General features: G+C 39.8%; 1 protein-coding gene across 4 annotated transcripts in view; it reads right to left on the bottom strand.

Moving 5' to 3' along the window:
• Positions 1-257: 257 nt before the first annotated feature.
• Positions 258-15,473, bottom strand: part of ZBTB44 (zinc finger and BTB domain containing 44) — a 36,587-nt gene continuing 21,371 nt past the window's right edge. For 2 of the 4 annotated variants that reach the window (XM_051812438.1, XM_051812439.1), the window contains exons 3-6: positions 14,735-14,819; positions 10,084-10,247; positions 7,484-7,784; positions 258-5,437 (exon numbers count right to left, since the gene is read on the bottom strand). In XM_051812438.1, the coding sequence (XP_051668398.1) occupies positions 5,155-5,437; positions 7,484-7,784; positions 10,084-10,247; positions 14,735-14,819 (833 nt within the window). In that variant the 3' untranslated portion in view covers positions 258-5,154. The remainder of the gene's footprint in view (positions 5,438-7,483; positions 7,785-10,083; positions 10,248-14,734; positions 14,820-15,473) is intronic. The other 2 variants (XM_051812440.1, XM_051812441.1) reach the window with 2 other exon arrangements.

The raw sequence follows: 15,473 nt of genomic DNA, 5'->3' as shown, positions 1-15,473 counted from the left end.
AAGGAAACAGAAATGTGGACTTTATTCTTAATACTCTTTACTCATCTAACTTCTCCAATAATTTATTAACGTGTTTCAAACTACCGTCCTCCCAGTGGCAGCTTCAACACCAGCAAGTTTACCTCACAATCAGCTATTTTGGGACTAATTCTAACCAAAAGGTGTAAGAGAATTTAGTTCTAGTGACAGAGTTGCACCTTCTAACCAAAGGTCCAAACTACTCTGGCAGAGTTAAAGAACGACACGAAGCAAAGATATACTCCATAAAACATTAATATTTTAATGAAAAATCTTAGCTTCATGTTTCTATCCAAAGACACTCAAAACTAGTTTTTCTTCCCCTTAATTTTGACCTATAATGGGACCAGTTTGGAGATTTTTATTTTTTTTTGTATTTTGGAACATTTTTTTTTAAAGATTAAACAACCAGGCTAGCAAAAAGGTACCCAATACATACTTTTCTTATATCAAACAAGCTAGTATTTCAATACAATGTAACTATACAGAATATATACATTACACATATGATCACAAAGCAAACACTACAGGCTCAGAACAGATTTGAAAAAACATGATATTCACATTGATTACAATAACTCTAAAAATGATTGTAACGTTGAAACGGCACTTAGTTTACAAAAAAAGTCACAAAAATATATATAGCCACCAAGAACTATGGTTCCTGAAAAATACTAATAGCCAGATAGTATTATATAAAATGTGAAGTGTATTTAAACATCGTATACATTAAAAAACGAAACCAAAACCCAAAAACCAAGTCTGTTAGGTCAATAAACATGCCAAGTAATCAAGCTGTGACCAGCATCAACAAGAGAAGCTGTACTGTGGATGAGATGACTGGATATACGGCTGGTGACTGGAGACTGGCACAGTTAAGGGGGTTTCACTGGTACTAAAATGCACAAAGAAGCCCAACAATAATTTAATTCACATTTTTTTCCTCTTTTCCCTTTTCAGGGTTTCACCACAGGGCAGCACCTGGAGTGAAGGCACTGCAGGAACAGGGCGAAGAAGCTGTCCAAGGAGTCGGTGAAGCCAGGGTTACAGGGCAGAATATCAAAGCATGCATCAGCTGAACGAATGGTGAACCAAAATCACTTTCTGGGGACTGCAGCAACCCTCAGGAAGACTGTAGGAACAGTTGCCACACAGGCTGGCAGCATCAGATTCTGCTTTTTTCTAATTAGTGCAACCAGATTTGTAGCTGAGACCTGTGGGACACTGAGTTCCTGTGATAGCACACGTTGAGTTAACAAAAACCCAGAGCAGTAACTACTGTTGCATTAAAATAATTCACATTTGTGGTTTTTTTATGGTACATTTCCTCAAATACTTGGAACCCACTGTATTCACCAGGCATCTCTGATGGGGCCGAGGTACTGTCTGGCCTTGAACCCTCTTATCTGTCATCAAGATGCAATGGGATTTATTATGTCTGTAACTGGAGATGAGAACCCTCCAAAACTTCATTTCAACTAGTAAGCAAAACTCCAACATAATTGAGCTGAATGAAAATTAGCTATTTTCCATACTCTGATGGTGGGGAAGTTGTGGTGGATGTAGGAGCAGCAGGTGCTCCTCCATCTGCATTCTCTCCATCCCTGCAGGGTGCACAAAGCTTATTTTGCATATAAAATGCTTCCTGGTTTGTCTCAGAGAGAGACCAGCACTGTCTCAGAGCTCTCACACCCTGGGCTGGAGGGGGAACCAGCAACCAAGAAGTGACTGAAGCCCTCATATAAAAACTTTAAACCATAGCTTAAAAACGAATAAAATCTTATCCTGCAAAGGACATATAGGGATCATAGTCTTATAAAATATATCTGACTGCATTGGCAGCTATTTCTTTTTTAAAAAGTTTAAATTCACACCTTTATGACTCAAGATCCACGTGAACCCAGAACCATTTTCAAGAACTGAGTCTACTGATCTCTCAGTATGAGAGACTTGCCCATGGTCTCTGTGAGCCTGACAACTGAACTCCAGCTCAAACACCACTCCTGGCTGACTCTGCTTTGAGCAGGAGGCTGAACTACATCACCTCCAGGGTGCCTTCCAATCCCAATTTCCCGGGCCCCTTGTCAAGCAGAAATAATGGATTCGTTTGGGGGAGGAAAAGAAAGAAGACAAAAGAAAATGCAGTCCAGAGTTCAAAACACTCTGACAATGTACTAAAAGGAATTGATGTTTTAGCTTTAATCCCAAGTGTAGTTTAAGGCAAGTTTTTTCTAGCTTAGTTAGGTATCCCTCTCGCTCTATTTGGAATCTAACCACAGTAGCAACAGAAATTGTTTTAAGATGTCCTGTTTTTACACCTCTCTTGTGAAGAACACCAGCATTTCAAAGAACGGAACACTTCCAACAAGTTAGGGAAGAGAAATAAAACGGTATTTGCATTTAAACTGTGTTCATTTCTATGGAGAAAAGAGATATTAACAAGAAACAATTACAAACGGGATAATTAACATGTAAACTCAACTCTAAGCCAACCAAGCAAAATCCTCCAAGAACTCTGTTGTTCCTCCAGTTGAACCAGACAGAGAAGTGAGAACTAAATGAAGATGTTACCCAGAGATTAGGGGGCTGAGAAGATCATATGTAACACCTAGTGCAATAACAGTGAACCCCAGGCCTTGCCTTATACCACAGGGTTAATGATCCTCATTTCTTTCCAAGGAAGAACACATTAGAGCTACAAAAGCTTGTGACTTTTCCCCTTCTCTTTGGCATTCAGAAAGCACTTTGCCTTCTGACTCAAGATTTTAAGTCTTAAAAATCCAATATCCAGATATGTCATTTGTGTATTTGCTCACCTCCTCCCCAATGAACTCATTACCAAAATACTTAACGGGTGCAAATTATCAGATTCTAACAGAAGGTAATATCCACCACCTTATATCTGACCACCTTTGATTGTTACATCTGTGCAGTTAAGAAATGTGGTTCTGGTGAAGCACTTTTCAGAATCACAAAGGATTCTCAGTTACCTGCATAATACTTGTCAGAAAAAGAAGCGAATTCTGTATTTGAATTCAGTGTCATAGCCCTGTAATTCAGGATAAAGCTCAGCAAAAGGCATTGTCTCATCTCACTGGCTTCTCAGTTACAGAAATCAGAAGTGGAAGAGAAATGGTCTTTAAATTCAGCCCATCACCAGGACTGGGCTAATTCCCAGGACAGCCGCCCAGCAAAAGCATTTCTCCTTCAAGCCCTTTTGAGAAGCCTCACAAAGGTAGACACACGAGAGACTGAATTTGCAGCATGTTTCTAAAACACCCTTTATCTGGGGGAGAACTTCATTCCAGCAACTTGGAAAGTATTTAAATCCCAATGCCTTTCGCTCTATTTAAGTAAAATATGTGGGTTTTAACTAAAACACAGCAGAGAAAAATTGCTAAAGTCACTGAAACCCTTTAAGCTCTTTCCAAAAGTCAATAAACTTTTTTCCTCACAAAAGTTGGCTATTAATAGAAAGAACTCGGACCCAGAGAGTATCAGAGCTGCCTAAGCTGCCTGAATACAAATTGATCTGCAATTAATACGACTTTTGTGTCTTGTGTTTCTTCAGGAGCAACCTTTCTCTACTGGTTTCATTTCCTCCTTGTGTTTGCATAAAACAAATCCGGACAGAAAACAACAATTTCCAAAAAATAAGACTTAAAACTAAGGGAGTATTTCATGCCTCTGGAATACTAAGATCAAGCAATACTTACTCGCTCAGCATGTCATCTGTAGGCCATGGGCATTTGGCATCAAACACTGAGTGAACTTCAGAAGCTCTAAGAAAAACCACAAATCTCCTAATGGACTTCCTAATTTAGGTTTCAAAGCAGTACTGGAGTCCAAACAGCCTTGACAAAACAAGACTCACTGCTCTGAAAATCCCACACCTTGAATTTCCAGCTTTTTCTAAATATGGAAAAATGAAATTGCAAATCTTTCAATTTATTGCTTTGCTTGGGCTGTGTGTGTAGCTAGAGTAATGGCCTTTAATAAACCGAGTTGGCAAGGATTTAAAGTGTTTTGAAACAGGAACAATTCATCATTGCTATATAGGCTTTTTGTAAATAACCCCCTGTTGGTTAGAAAGTTGGCCTTAAAGAGAATTAAATTGCTTGGTTTGTCCAAAACAGGCTAATAAAAGTCTCTGAAACTATACATGCATATGTAGAAATGAAAAAATGTGCAATAATGCACAAAAGAGTTAAATTTTTGCCATCTGTAAACTCTCTCTAGCTAGCTTTCAGATTAGTAAAAATACAGTGTATATGGGAGAGGAAGTGATCAGAACTGCAAATAATCTGGGAAAACCCTCATTTTCCTACATGGTTCCCCATCTACAGATCCAGTCAGGAGATATTTGTCAGGCTTGCATGGATACAACCTTTTCCATGATCCCCAATTCCTGATGCACCATTTTCCACTAACCTTGGCTGGGCAGATCTGGACAGGCTATTTGATCAAGTACTTTCTAAAAGCACTGGAATAGAAGAAGTAGGGACACCTGGCACGATTCACTTGGTTTGTGAAAACTGATTAATCTGAGATGGGAAGGGATAATGTGTTTTGAAGAAGTCTGTGACTGTTAAGTCTCAAAACTACTCACCATTGCCAAGCACAGGGGCACAGTGAGAGCTTTGAAAACCAGCAGGCACAGATAGGAAGTGTCATTTTTTTATGCACAAGATTAAAGCATACACTCAAAACTGTTCAATCATGATTTCCAATGCATCCTTTTGTTTGTCATTTGAAAAAGGTTTCCTCTGATTTCTTGCCTTTAACCAGAGGGTCTGCAGAAGCAAGAGAAACTTAATGAGCTGCTCTAACTGTGGAAGAAGGAATAGTTAAAGTGATCTGAATCAGTTGTTCTTCTTTAGAAGTGTATCACAGCTTCCATGATGTTCTGACAAGATCTTTTTTTTTTGTGCAATCAGTCTTAAATATTTTCACAGAAGTGATCATTCAGTCATGAAAAATAATGAAACATCTGTTGCAGTTTCCTGTTTAAAGCGTAGCTTACAAAGTAAAAAGGGGAAAATCTCCCCACTTTTTTTGTTTAAAAATATTAAATTAAAATGTACAGGACCAAACACAGGCACTTTCCAAAGAACAAAAGTGAAACCAAGCTATGAATTATTCGATAGTGATGGATGACAGCTCCGATTTGGGAGGGTCACCTGCAGCTGCCTCAGCAGTGGCGTTAGTCTTTGGCTGCTCTGGCACATCTTCTTCCTTTTCTGCCAACCCACCCAGAGACCCCAAGGGGAAAGTGCTTTCACAATTCTGAGTTGACGACACCTGTGAAATGACAGGCATTTGGACAGAAGAGTTGCTTTCAAAGCCATGCTCCCCTAGCTCATACTGCCCGAGGGTCTCCTCTTGCTCCTGGTTTAAGTAGTCCGGTACTAGGAAGTCACTAGAAGAGGGGCAAAGGACAGAAGAGAAATGTCATTTCTCACACAAACATCAGCAGTATCAGTTTCTTTGTATCAGTTACATCATACAAGCTACACACTGAGAACAAAGATGTTCATTTCACACTGCTGCAAGAACATGGCAGTGACATGCTCCCCCAAGCACTATAACCTGCTTCTCATTTCTACACACAGAGAATTTATTCAATGGCATCTATTTTGCAGCTGTATTTCCTACACAGCAACTTCTTGTTACTTAGACTGTATCACCTTGATGAGAATGAAAGTTAATGTCTGGAACATCACATGGCACTGAAAACCTCATTGAAGAAACGGAGCACTCAGCCTTTAAAAATAGAAGCATAAATGAGTTCAGCAGTGGGAAAATGTGGGCCTTTCCCACCTCAGAGGTAAATCCACCCTAGACCAGCAGCAGCATTTCCTTTGGAGTGGACAGGCTGGAAGCAGCAAGGGCTCTGCAGAAGATAGAGCTGCAGTGGGAGGTTGTGATGCCAACACATCACAGTGCCAGGAAAAGCACAGAATTGCCTCTCTTTCCCCTTTCACTCCTAAGACAACACTTCTGTAACGTACTTTTACCAGCTGAGGGCTGAGCGGATCCAAAGAAAACCTACCAAACTCCCCAGTAGTATTTTCATGGCATGAGGACATATGAAAAATAAAATTTTTTTGCACATTTTCAACACCAGGCATGAAGTCTGTACTTGAGACAAACATATATATCTATTACATATATGCGTGTTTGTATGCTTTGGTTCCTCCTGGCAATAATCGAGTTAAAAGCAGTCCTTAAATGACAGCAGCATTCACTGCTTCAACTTGAACTCACAATCAACTATGCTAAACTGGTGTTTGTCAATTCAAACTGAAGGAAGGGCTATAGGCAGCTAAAATCACACCCTTTAATCTGACTTTAATTTGACAATGCAGTGCTTACCACAACCAGAGTTTGGTTTTGGCCCGAGAGCCAAGAACAAGAACTGCGTAAGCCCACAGATATGAAGCACTTGTACTTTTATACAATATTCTGCTGGAAAAAACAGTAACAGGCTTTCCTGGTTTTTTTGCAATGTTTTCATCCTATGTCACCTCTGAGTTAATCAAACAGAACAAAATACTGAAATGTTTTGTAGGGGAAAAAGAATAATGTCTGGAAATCAGGAAGAGTGGGACTGTGATGCTGTAACTTTTAGAAGATACTTCTTTTGCGCTGCTGAAGGCAGATGACTTACGCACACCAAGCTGCATTCTCTCTGTAGAGTGAAACTCTATAAGTGATCAACTCTCTATAGGTTTAAGAGCTGGGAGACCTTTGTCTTCAATTTTCCTCATCCAACTTTTGTATTTTATATCTCAAATCCCAACTAATATATTTATATCAATAAAAGAATACAGTGCTGGTCTGATGCCTCAGAACCCTTTTCACAGTCTTTAGCAAAGTGCATTTGTGAGATATGCCCAGTCTTTTGTGCCCTGATAGAAAATGTTCAAGTGGTCCTTAGTATTGCCAACCCTATTAGTCTAATAATTTAGTAATGTTACCTAGAAAATGAAAGAGGGTATGGAGTCATACAATCTTTCCACAATATCAAGCAAGTACTTACAATGAAGCAATAAATCTGTGCCCTATGTAAGCGAACAGGTTACGTACAAGATTTTAAATAGAAAATTATTTACAGAACTCCATGGATGCTGTAGTATAGAACACTATGGCTTCACACCATTAGCCTGGCCATAGATGCTATTGAAAAGAGAAATTAAGTAGCTCAGAAGCATCCTCTGCATATCCCTGGGTTCTTCAGTGCCCTCCTATAGAGCTCACATGCTGTAAGACAGATCAGACACAACCGAGAGTGGCACAGGAATCAATCTGACTGGAATTAGCTGGCAACCTGAGGAGAGGCACAGTAGGCTGCCCTGAAAGCAGGAAATGATGATTTGGGGGGGGTGGAGGAAATAAAGGAGAAAAAAAGCAAAAAAAAAAAAAAAAGTAAGTTTCCCTGTTAGGTTTTTGCTGTGCACCTCACCTGCTCTGGAAGTAGTTTGCTAGCTCTGATGCTTCATGGTTCAAGCTCCTCAGGTGAACGATTAAATTTCCAGAGTTGGTGAACATGGCGCCACATGTTTTGCACTCGTAAATCCGAGGCTTGCGGATAATGTGCCGGGAAACCCGCATGTGGTGTTTATATTCCCCGAAGGAAGTGAAAGTGGCACTACATATCTGGCAGCGGAAACAGCGTTTACCTTCGTGCTTCAGGCGATGCATCTTGAGCGAGTAAGCGCGGGTGAACTTTTTCCCACAGCGGTCACACTGAAAGGGTTTAATGCCTGTGGGAGAGAGAGCACAGACATGTCACCTTTTGGAACCACAGGGCACAGGCAAAATCCTTCAGGAATTCTACAGCAGCTCTCAGAGAAGCCCTGTTTTGGGAAGAGATTCCCTGGTTAACTTGAAAATGGCAGGAACAATGAGGATGGAGCTGCACTTGAAACAACCTAGAAAAATAGGAATTAAGGAGCCCAGCCCAGAGCAACATCAATCTCTGTTTAGATACTGCTGCAACTGGCTCCAAATGGCAATTCAGACCATCTTTAGGTGGATAACCCTCTACAGGGTTCTCCAACCTAACTTTCTCCATTTCCTAAGTGTGACCTCCATAGTCTCCGTCCCCACGGTTTAAACTGAGCACATGGTTAAGACCCTGAGGCACAGTCAACATGGATCTGATGCCGCTGCCATCTCAAACCACCTTTGATCTCCTTTGATCTCAGGAGATTCTTGTGCCAGACTGGTTCCCAACAATGCAATTATCAGCCTAACCTTAATTAATTGCAATGTTTTTCTCTGGCTGCCTCTGGCCTCAGAGAAGTGTTCTGACAGGGGGACTGTGTGCACACGGATGCCCCTGTAATGCAGCAGGAATGGTGATAAAAAGGGGAAGCAACAGCCTTTATACTGCGTGGGAACCTTGCTATACAAGCATTTTCAGCAACTTTGCATGACAGACAGCTCTCTAAGACAATTTAGCTTCATGCCCCTCTTTTTCTTTTCTTGTATTAATTTAGAAATTCAGTTACTAGTTCATTTTTCATTTCTTACCCTAAAACATACGAGCTCTGCAACATGCTGCAGTGGCTGAGTGTGCAATCACACCCAAACAGAAGTATTACAACATAATGGTCTGAACCACCAAAAACTTCAGATTTAATAAAAAGTCTGAACTCCAGAAAGTGGGGAAATCCAAACATGAGGCCAAGAATCTGCAATATGGAGCTCTATTCATAATAGGGCTGTCAAGGAATAAAAAAGGTTTTTTCAAAAGGCTCAATGTGCATCAGCCCGAGCTGTTATTTCCCAGGTCTTTCAATCTGCTTTCCTTATGTTCAAAGCAGGAGCTGAACTTTTAATTGGGGCTTTTAGACAGAGAAACCTGTAGTTAACGTTACACTAAAATGCCCTGTTAAGCATGTGAAAACAAGTTAATACACCAGAATACGGGCTGGTGGAGCTCAAACTTTTCACGCTCTCCTACTGTCCAAGGGCATCTATTTCCTCTGGAAGTTTGAGGAAAATCTCTTCAGTCATTTTGCTCATGAGAAAACACTTCCAACATTTACAAGCTTTGAGAGTTTCTTCTGCATGTTAATTACTCTAAAACAGTAAAAATCTCTCCCAACTTTGCCCAGGAGTTCCAAGTTGACAGGTTGGCCAGAGATGCTTTGCTGTCAGACTTTTAACAACAGGCTTTGGATAATTTCACATTTGATACGCCGACAGAGTTTGCTTTTTTAATATTAAACACATATATGGTCATCTTGCTTGAAGGGATTTGACAAATAATTGCTGACAGGGAAAAAATTATACCTTGACAGTTGTTGCTCTGCCCCAAAATGGTACATCCTGTGTGTGCAAGTAAGAGTCAGGCTCAAAGCAGGAGATGCTAAACCATGAAGTTTAGTGCCCAAGAGGAAAAACTCTTTAATATTCCCTTTATTCATTCAAATGTCAATGCTACTGTCAGATAATGCTGACAAGTCTTGACAACACCAATAGCAAAGACACTGAGATATCAAGCTTGGTTACAAATCAAAATGAATGCATCAATCTGGGGATCAAGGCTCAGAGGAGGCATTCACACAAAACTCTGTACTATCTGCAGGAGCTAAATTGATTAGCAAACCAATTCAGTTGTCCTGCAATCCCTCCAAAAACCCTGAGATCCAAAGGCACATAACTTTCTTCAGTGCAAGGATAGATAATATTTTCTTATGGCTGCAAGTCTCCTCTAAAACACAGCAGACAATTACAACACATCAGAGGAAGAATTTCAACCTACATCACTTCTTTTGTATAATAAAAAAGCCAAGTATACTGTATTTCATCTCAAATCTTTATCATGAAAATGCCTTATCCTGATGAGTTTCAGGCAATCAGATCCACACAAATGCTAATCATCCCTAAGCAGAGCTATCAGTCAGACTCCATGGATCAAAACAAGCATTCAACTAGACATATCTCTACTCAGTCTTGCTGAAATCAGATCTCAAGGAGGTGAGTAAAAAACCTGCATTATTACATTTGCTGCACAGCGAGGCTATAAATGAGGAATTGCTGGGAATTTCTCACCTGAGTGGATAAGCATGTGTTGTTTTAGATTCTGAATGCGAGTGAAGCGGACCCCGCAGGTGGGACACTGAAAGGGTCTGTCGGGACCGTTGGGGCTGGGCCTCTCTGTGCTGCTGGTGGAAGGAGCAATGTAGAGTTGGTAGGGATACTGAACGTTCTCCAGACTACAAAGAAAAAAGGCACTGATTTACAGGCACGCCAGAGAAATAACCATGGAAATCTGAACCTTGAGCACATTTGTATGAGGAGAAGAGACTGGCGCGTCACATTTGAAATCTCTCTTTATGCTGGAAATCTCTGTCTCTACAGCAATGTCTGACCTACACCTGAAATCTTACAGTCACTGACTCTGCACATCTGAACAAACCCTCAGGGAACAGCCTCTGACTTGTGTTTTCTTTGGGCAACAGGCCTGAGCACAGCTGCAAACTGAACTTTATTTTCCAGGCATGGGCATTTTCTCAGGCGTATCGATGACTTGCAATCAGCAAACAGTCCCTGAGGAAGAGTTTAAAGAGCTGAGTAAATTGAAAGCAAAGGAGTATTTTGCAGTTTCAGTGGTATTTACAAATGAAATTGCAGCCAATTCATTTTTCATTTCAATCCAAGTTCCATGAACAAATATTAGTATCTACAATTACATATTTCTGAGTTTAAAATATTAATCTCATGAATCAATACTTGCTCCTTGTCTGATTCAAACAGCTCCAGCGCTGTGTTTAGAAAACAGCACACAGGCTGTAATAGGAACAATTTAACTTTCAAAGTAATTTATTTAAAACTGACTAATTGCTCCTACATAGCCTCTAGCTGCAAACTGTTTAAGAGAACTACAATTCCCTTGCTAATCCAAGTCCTCTGGCAAGGAACTTGCTAAAGGGCACAGTGAAATAAAAACAAATCTGCTGGTACAAACAGAGGTACAATGACAATTTGTACTTACCTGAGGTTTCCATTCCCTGAGCATTAAGGTCTATATTTTTTGTTACAATAGATATTTCAGCTTGCTCAGAGCCTACAGGAAGATCAGACATCACTGGCAGCAGGGAACTGCTCTGACCCGGAACATTCATTCTGTGGTCAGAACACTGCAATTTTAGCTTTACCAAACCATAGTGTCTAAAATGTCCTTAGAAAAGAGTACAATGATGTCTCCTGTCACAGTTAGAAAGTCTCCCTTACTGAGGGAATCCTTGCACCTCGAGCCCAGAGGGCTGGTTTCCAGGTCAGGCTGGATTTGTGGACTTCTAACATTCAGAGGAATGAAACGTGCACTTTGCACAAATACATTTCCCTACACATCACACAGACCTTCACAGAGCAGATCAGCACAGAAAGACAAGAAGCAGAATCATCTCTTTAAAATCAATACCTAAATTGTCTTTATCTGCTCTGGAAATGGATGCCAATTCAACTGTGAGGACAGGGGCTATCTGTCGGAGGGCAGTGATGGGTCTCAGAAGCAAAATTTATCTGGAGACACCAGGTACACAAGATGAAGCAATTTCCTGCAGGAGTTGAGTATCACTCAGTCTGTAAAACCCATAAGGATTTCTGGTCTCATATGGAATTGGAATAATATTTGCTCTGTAGAAGAAATTTTATCGTTCTTCACTTCTTTTTATACACAGAGAGCTGATGGAAAAAAGAGATGCTGACAGACTTGTTGCTCTCTGATAAAGGGAATACTTGCAAGAGGGAAGTTACCAGCTCATGTCCTGGGCTTGGCAGAAAGAACGTAGCTCACTGCCACTTTGGGAGCTAAAAAAGCCAGTTGAGGGGTTTTGAAATAAATATAAATATACATTCTGATTTTTCTCACAGAATTTCTGACCAACTCTGGCACTCCTGTTCCTCTTTGTGAACAGATCACTGGATAAAGAACAGACACACAGGTAGTGTGCTCAAATAAGAATTATATTTGGGTTTTGTGACATGTTCCTGAGGTCCCTCCTCCCTCATTCCTGCATTAGGGCACCGTGAAGAGGCAAAAGCACATTGTGCTCCTGCAAGCTCTCTCAGGAGACACTCAAACTAGGGTAGAAATGAGGAGCCACAGCTCTCTTTTTGTTTCCAGCTTTGTCAGGCTCTCTCACCCTCAAGGCCTATACTGGTGCCACCTTCTCTGCCATTGAAGGAGAATGGGCACAACTGCCTAAAAGAAATTTAAAATAAAGTTTGGTTTTATTCTCTATAAAACCTGATGAGGGGGGGCTGGTTAAAGCAGATCCAATGGGAATCATGAGGCTCTCCAGCTACCAGTGACAGGCTTGTCTTTCCCATGCTCATAATGCAAGCAAGATGAAATACCTACTGGTGACATAGCTTAGAGATGATACTGGAAACACACCCAGATTTTCTCTCCCCTGCTTCTTTTCCACAAGTACTCAATTTTTCATGACTTGTCATAGATGTGGCATTTAACAGTTGAGATTTGTCTGACATCTCTGAGAATTTCTGTATTAGCTACAGAAAAACATAGGTTTCAAATGTTTTCACTGAAATATTCTGCTTGCAATTTTTTCTTCTTTCCACCAAGAGATTACACACATATTTAATTATGCAGAACTAAATTCAGAAAAATGTGAATGCCAAAATGCTCAGTGAGCCTAGAAATGTTCTCTATTTGTAAATAACAATTATTATAGAAATGTGGGGGTTCTCATTTTATTGATCGGAAACCTTTCATAACTGAGCCCTTGCAACTCCTTTTAAATACAGCCACGAACTGATACACAGACCAACTGTTAAATCAGCTGAATTACAGATCTATGTTAGAAAGTGATTTACAATCCGAACGTGAAATATCAGAGAAAGAATAGATCAGACTTCACTGTGAAACAGTAATTTTAATACTTAACAGATTCCTATGTGTCTATTAAGCTGACAATTACATGTGACCTGGTGTTTATGAAACACTGATTATAGAGGAGGCCAAATTAATGATGTTAATTATTTAAGAGAGAAACTCAAGAGATAAGACATTTTAGATTTTGAAATATTTATGATTCTTTCCACAGTGGTAAGGATGTAATATTTAGAATTTTAAATGGACTAGTCTACTGCTTTGTTTTAGGAATATAAATATATAAATTATATTTTTCAATATAAATTTGCATTGGCCACTCACAACTGATTTTGACATTTTGAGAATCTCTATTAGTAAGGAAATGTACAACCTGGACTTAAACTAAAGGTGTATTAAAAAAAACCCAACAAAACCAAAATAGAGGGAGATTTTCTCCATCTTGGAATAAGCACATCCTTGGCACTTTCATTTGAATTTACAAAACAAATCACTTGGTAGAAAATCTTTGTTATGGAGTCTGAAATTCCCATAACTGTCAGTTCAATTGTTTTATAAACAAGGTGCAAATTCTAGTTCATTTTGCTGATGCTTCTGTCATTCTGAGAATAATTATTTTCAAATTTGGGCATAAATGAAGGAAAATACTCTTTCCTCCTCTGCATGGAAGAGATCTTTTAGTGAGAATTTTCAGTGCATTTAAAGAATTTTATATCTTTTGGATTTTCAAGGCAGTTTGCGCTTGCAACTGTGCAATTTTATAGGAAATTTCTGAAATAATCCAGTGCTGAATACATGAGTCCACTTGACTTAACAATTACAGCTTTAAAAACCTGGATTAGTTCTAATGCAACATGTGCTCCTACTATTAATTCAATCTAAGTGCTGGGTGTTATTTTTATACTGAGGTTTGTTAGCAGATAGATAAAATCTTCCATACAAAAAACTCTTATCTAAGCAGTTATTTTCCCTTTTTAATCCTACAATGGGACAGGTTTTAGATGAAAATGGCAGGAAAGATTTTTATGAGCTATGAAAATGCAGTTCTTGGTTGTTATCTCTGTAGGGAGCTTCACTTGACACAATTTCTGGAACACTCCCAAAGGTTCACACTTCTTCCACAGACCCAGTTATCTGACAAAACACTGCAAAAGCCAGTTTGAAAAAATGTGCTTAGGAAGGGCATAACTAAGAAATAGAAGTCAAAGCAGTTGTGTGTACTCCTGTATGCCATCCCTTGGCTCTAACAGAATTATGATATATCTTTGACCAAACAGACCTGTTTTAGATTGATTTTCTCTGCCAGTCTTTCCTTATAAGGGATTCCCTTAATAAATCACTCAGCTCAACACAGCAAAGGCTGCCAAATATTTACAGCAAGTGACATACAGCATTTTGGTAAGAAGCTACAGGCAGAGAGTTTGGGAAAGGAGATTTAAGGCTGTTATGTGGTTTATGGCAGTAGTGACGTCTAGTGAAGTCAGGACCAGGTCCTTGTTTTCAGTTTGCTGCTTTTGGGGCTGTGTGGCAGCTTTAGTATGCATGTTTCACAGTAAAGGGGTTTTTCTGAATTTATTAATAAAGAGCAGTGATGAAGAAACAGCAAAACCATGAATATCTTTCTTCACCAGTGCTTCCTGGAGACAGAGAGGAAATGAAAAGCAAATTCTGACTTTCATCACCTACATTCTCCTAAAGCATCTACCCTTCTAGAAGTTGATTGTACTCTGAGCAACACAGAGAATTAGATGTGGGAACAACCAAACATTGTGGAATTAAGGGTGTGAGGGCTAATTACAGCCTAGCACTTGTGCAGGACACTCTGCACCCTGGGTTGGTACATACCGATCGTCATCGTCTGCGTGAGCGTTGGTGCCAGAGCTGCTTTGGAGTGTGGGTAACCCCTCCGTAACTCCCTCATCTATGGAGCCTAGGAGAGAAAAGGGCAAGTTAATGCAAATACCTGTTCAAAAAGGGATGGGGGGCATGGAAATACACAACAAGCTTGCTTTCCCAATCTCTGATAGATGCTACTGGTGATAACAGAATGAAATTGCCTTGGGAAAGTCATTTAGAACACTCAGAAGAATCCTGTTCCCAGTCAGCTTCTCTTCTACTCAGATTAGTTACTAAACTGACAACTCAACAAAGGACACATATTTGGCACACCTGGAAAATGGAAAGGTTAAATATAGCCAGTTTTCAAAACCCATCCAGTACTAGAACTGTAAAACAGAAAAGTTACATTCACCTAAAGGGACTACAGCAATATTCAAGACTTCTTGAGCAATAAAGACTTCAAACCTGCTACACTACATGGCTTTTGGGATCCAAATATTCCATAAATATATCAATTGATAATGCCTTCATTTAATGATAAACCTCTGAGACAGGAAGAACCCTCTGAGAAATTAGAAATGCAACACAAAAAAGACCAAACACCTGTTTGTAAGAGAAATGTACATACAAAATCACTCCAGAGCTCTGTTTAGTGCACCAACATTTGAGAAAATGGAGTTCAATGAGTCTGGGAACAGAATCCGAGGGAAAAGAAGCACTAAAACAAAACCACAACTTCATTCAT

The sequence above is a fragment of the Manacus candei genome, unplaced genomic scaffold (genome assembly GCF_025592945.1).
Source record: "Manacus candei isolate 608988 ecotype Guabito, Panama unplaced genomic scaffold, ASM2559294v1 h1tg000086l, whole genome shotgun sequence".
In the NCBI taxonomy this organism is placed as follows: domain Eukaryota; kingdom Metazoa; phylum Chordata; class Aves; order Passeriformes; family Pipridae; genus Manacus; species Manacus candei.
This window is presented reverse-complemented; position numbering and strand designations above follow the sequence as displayed.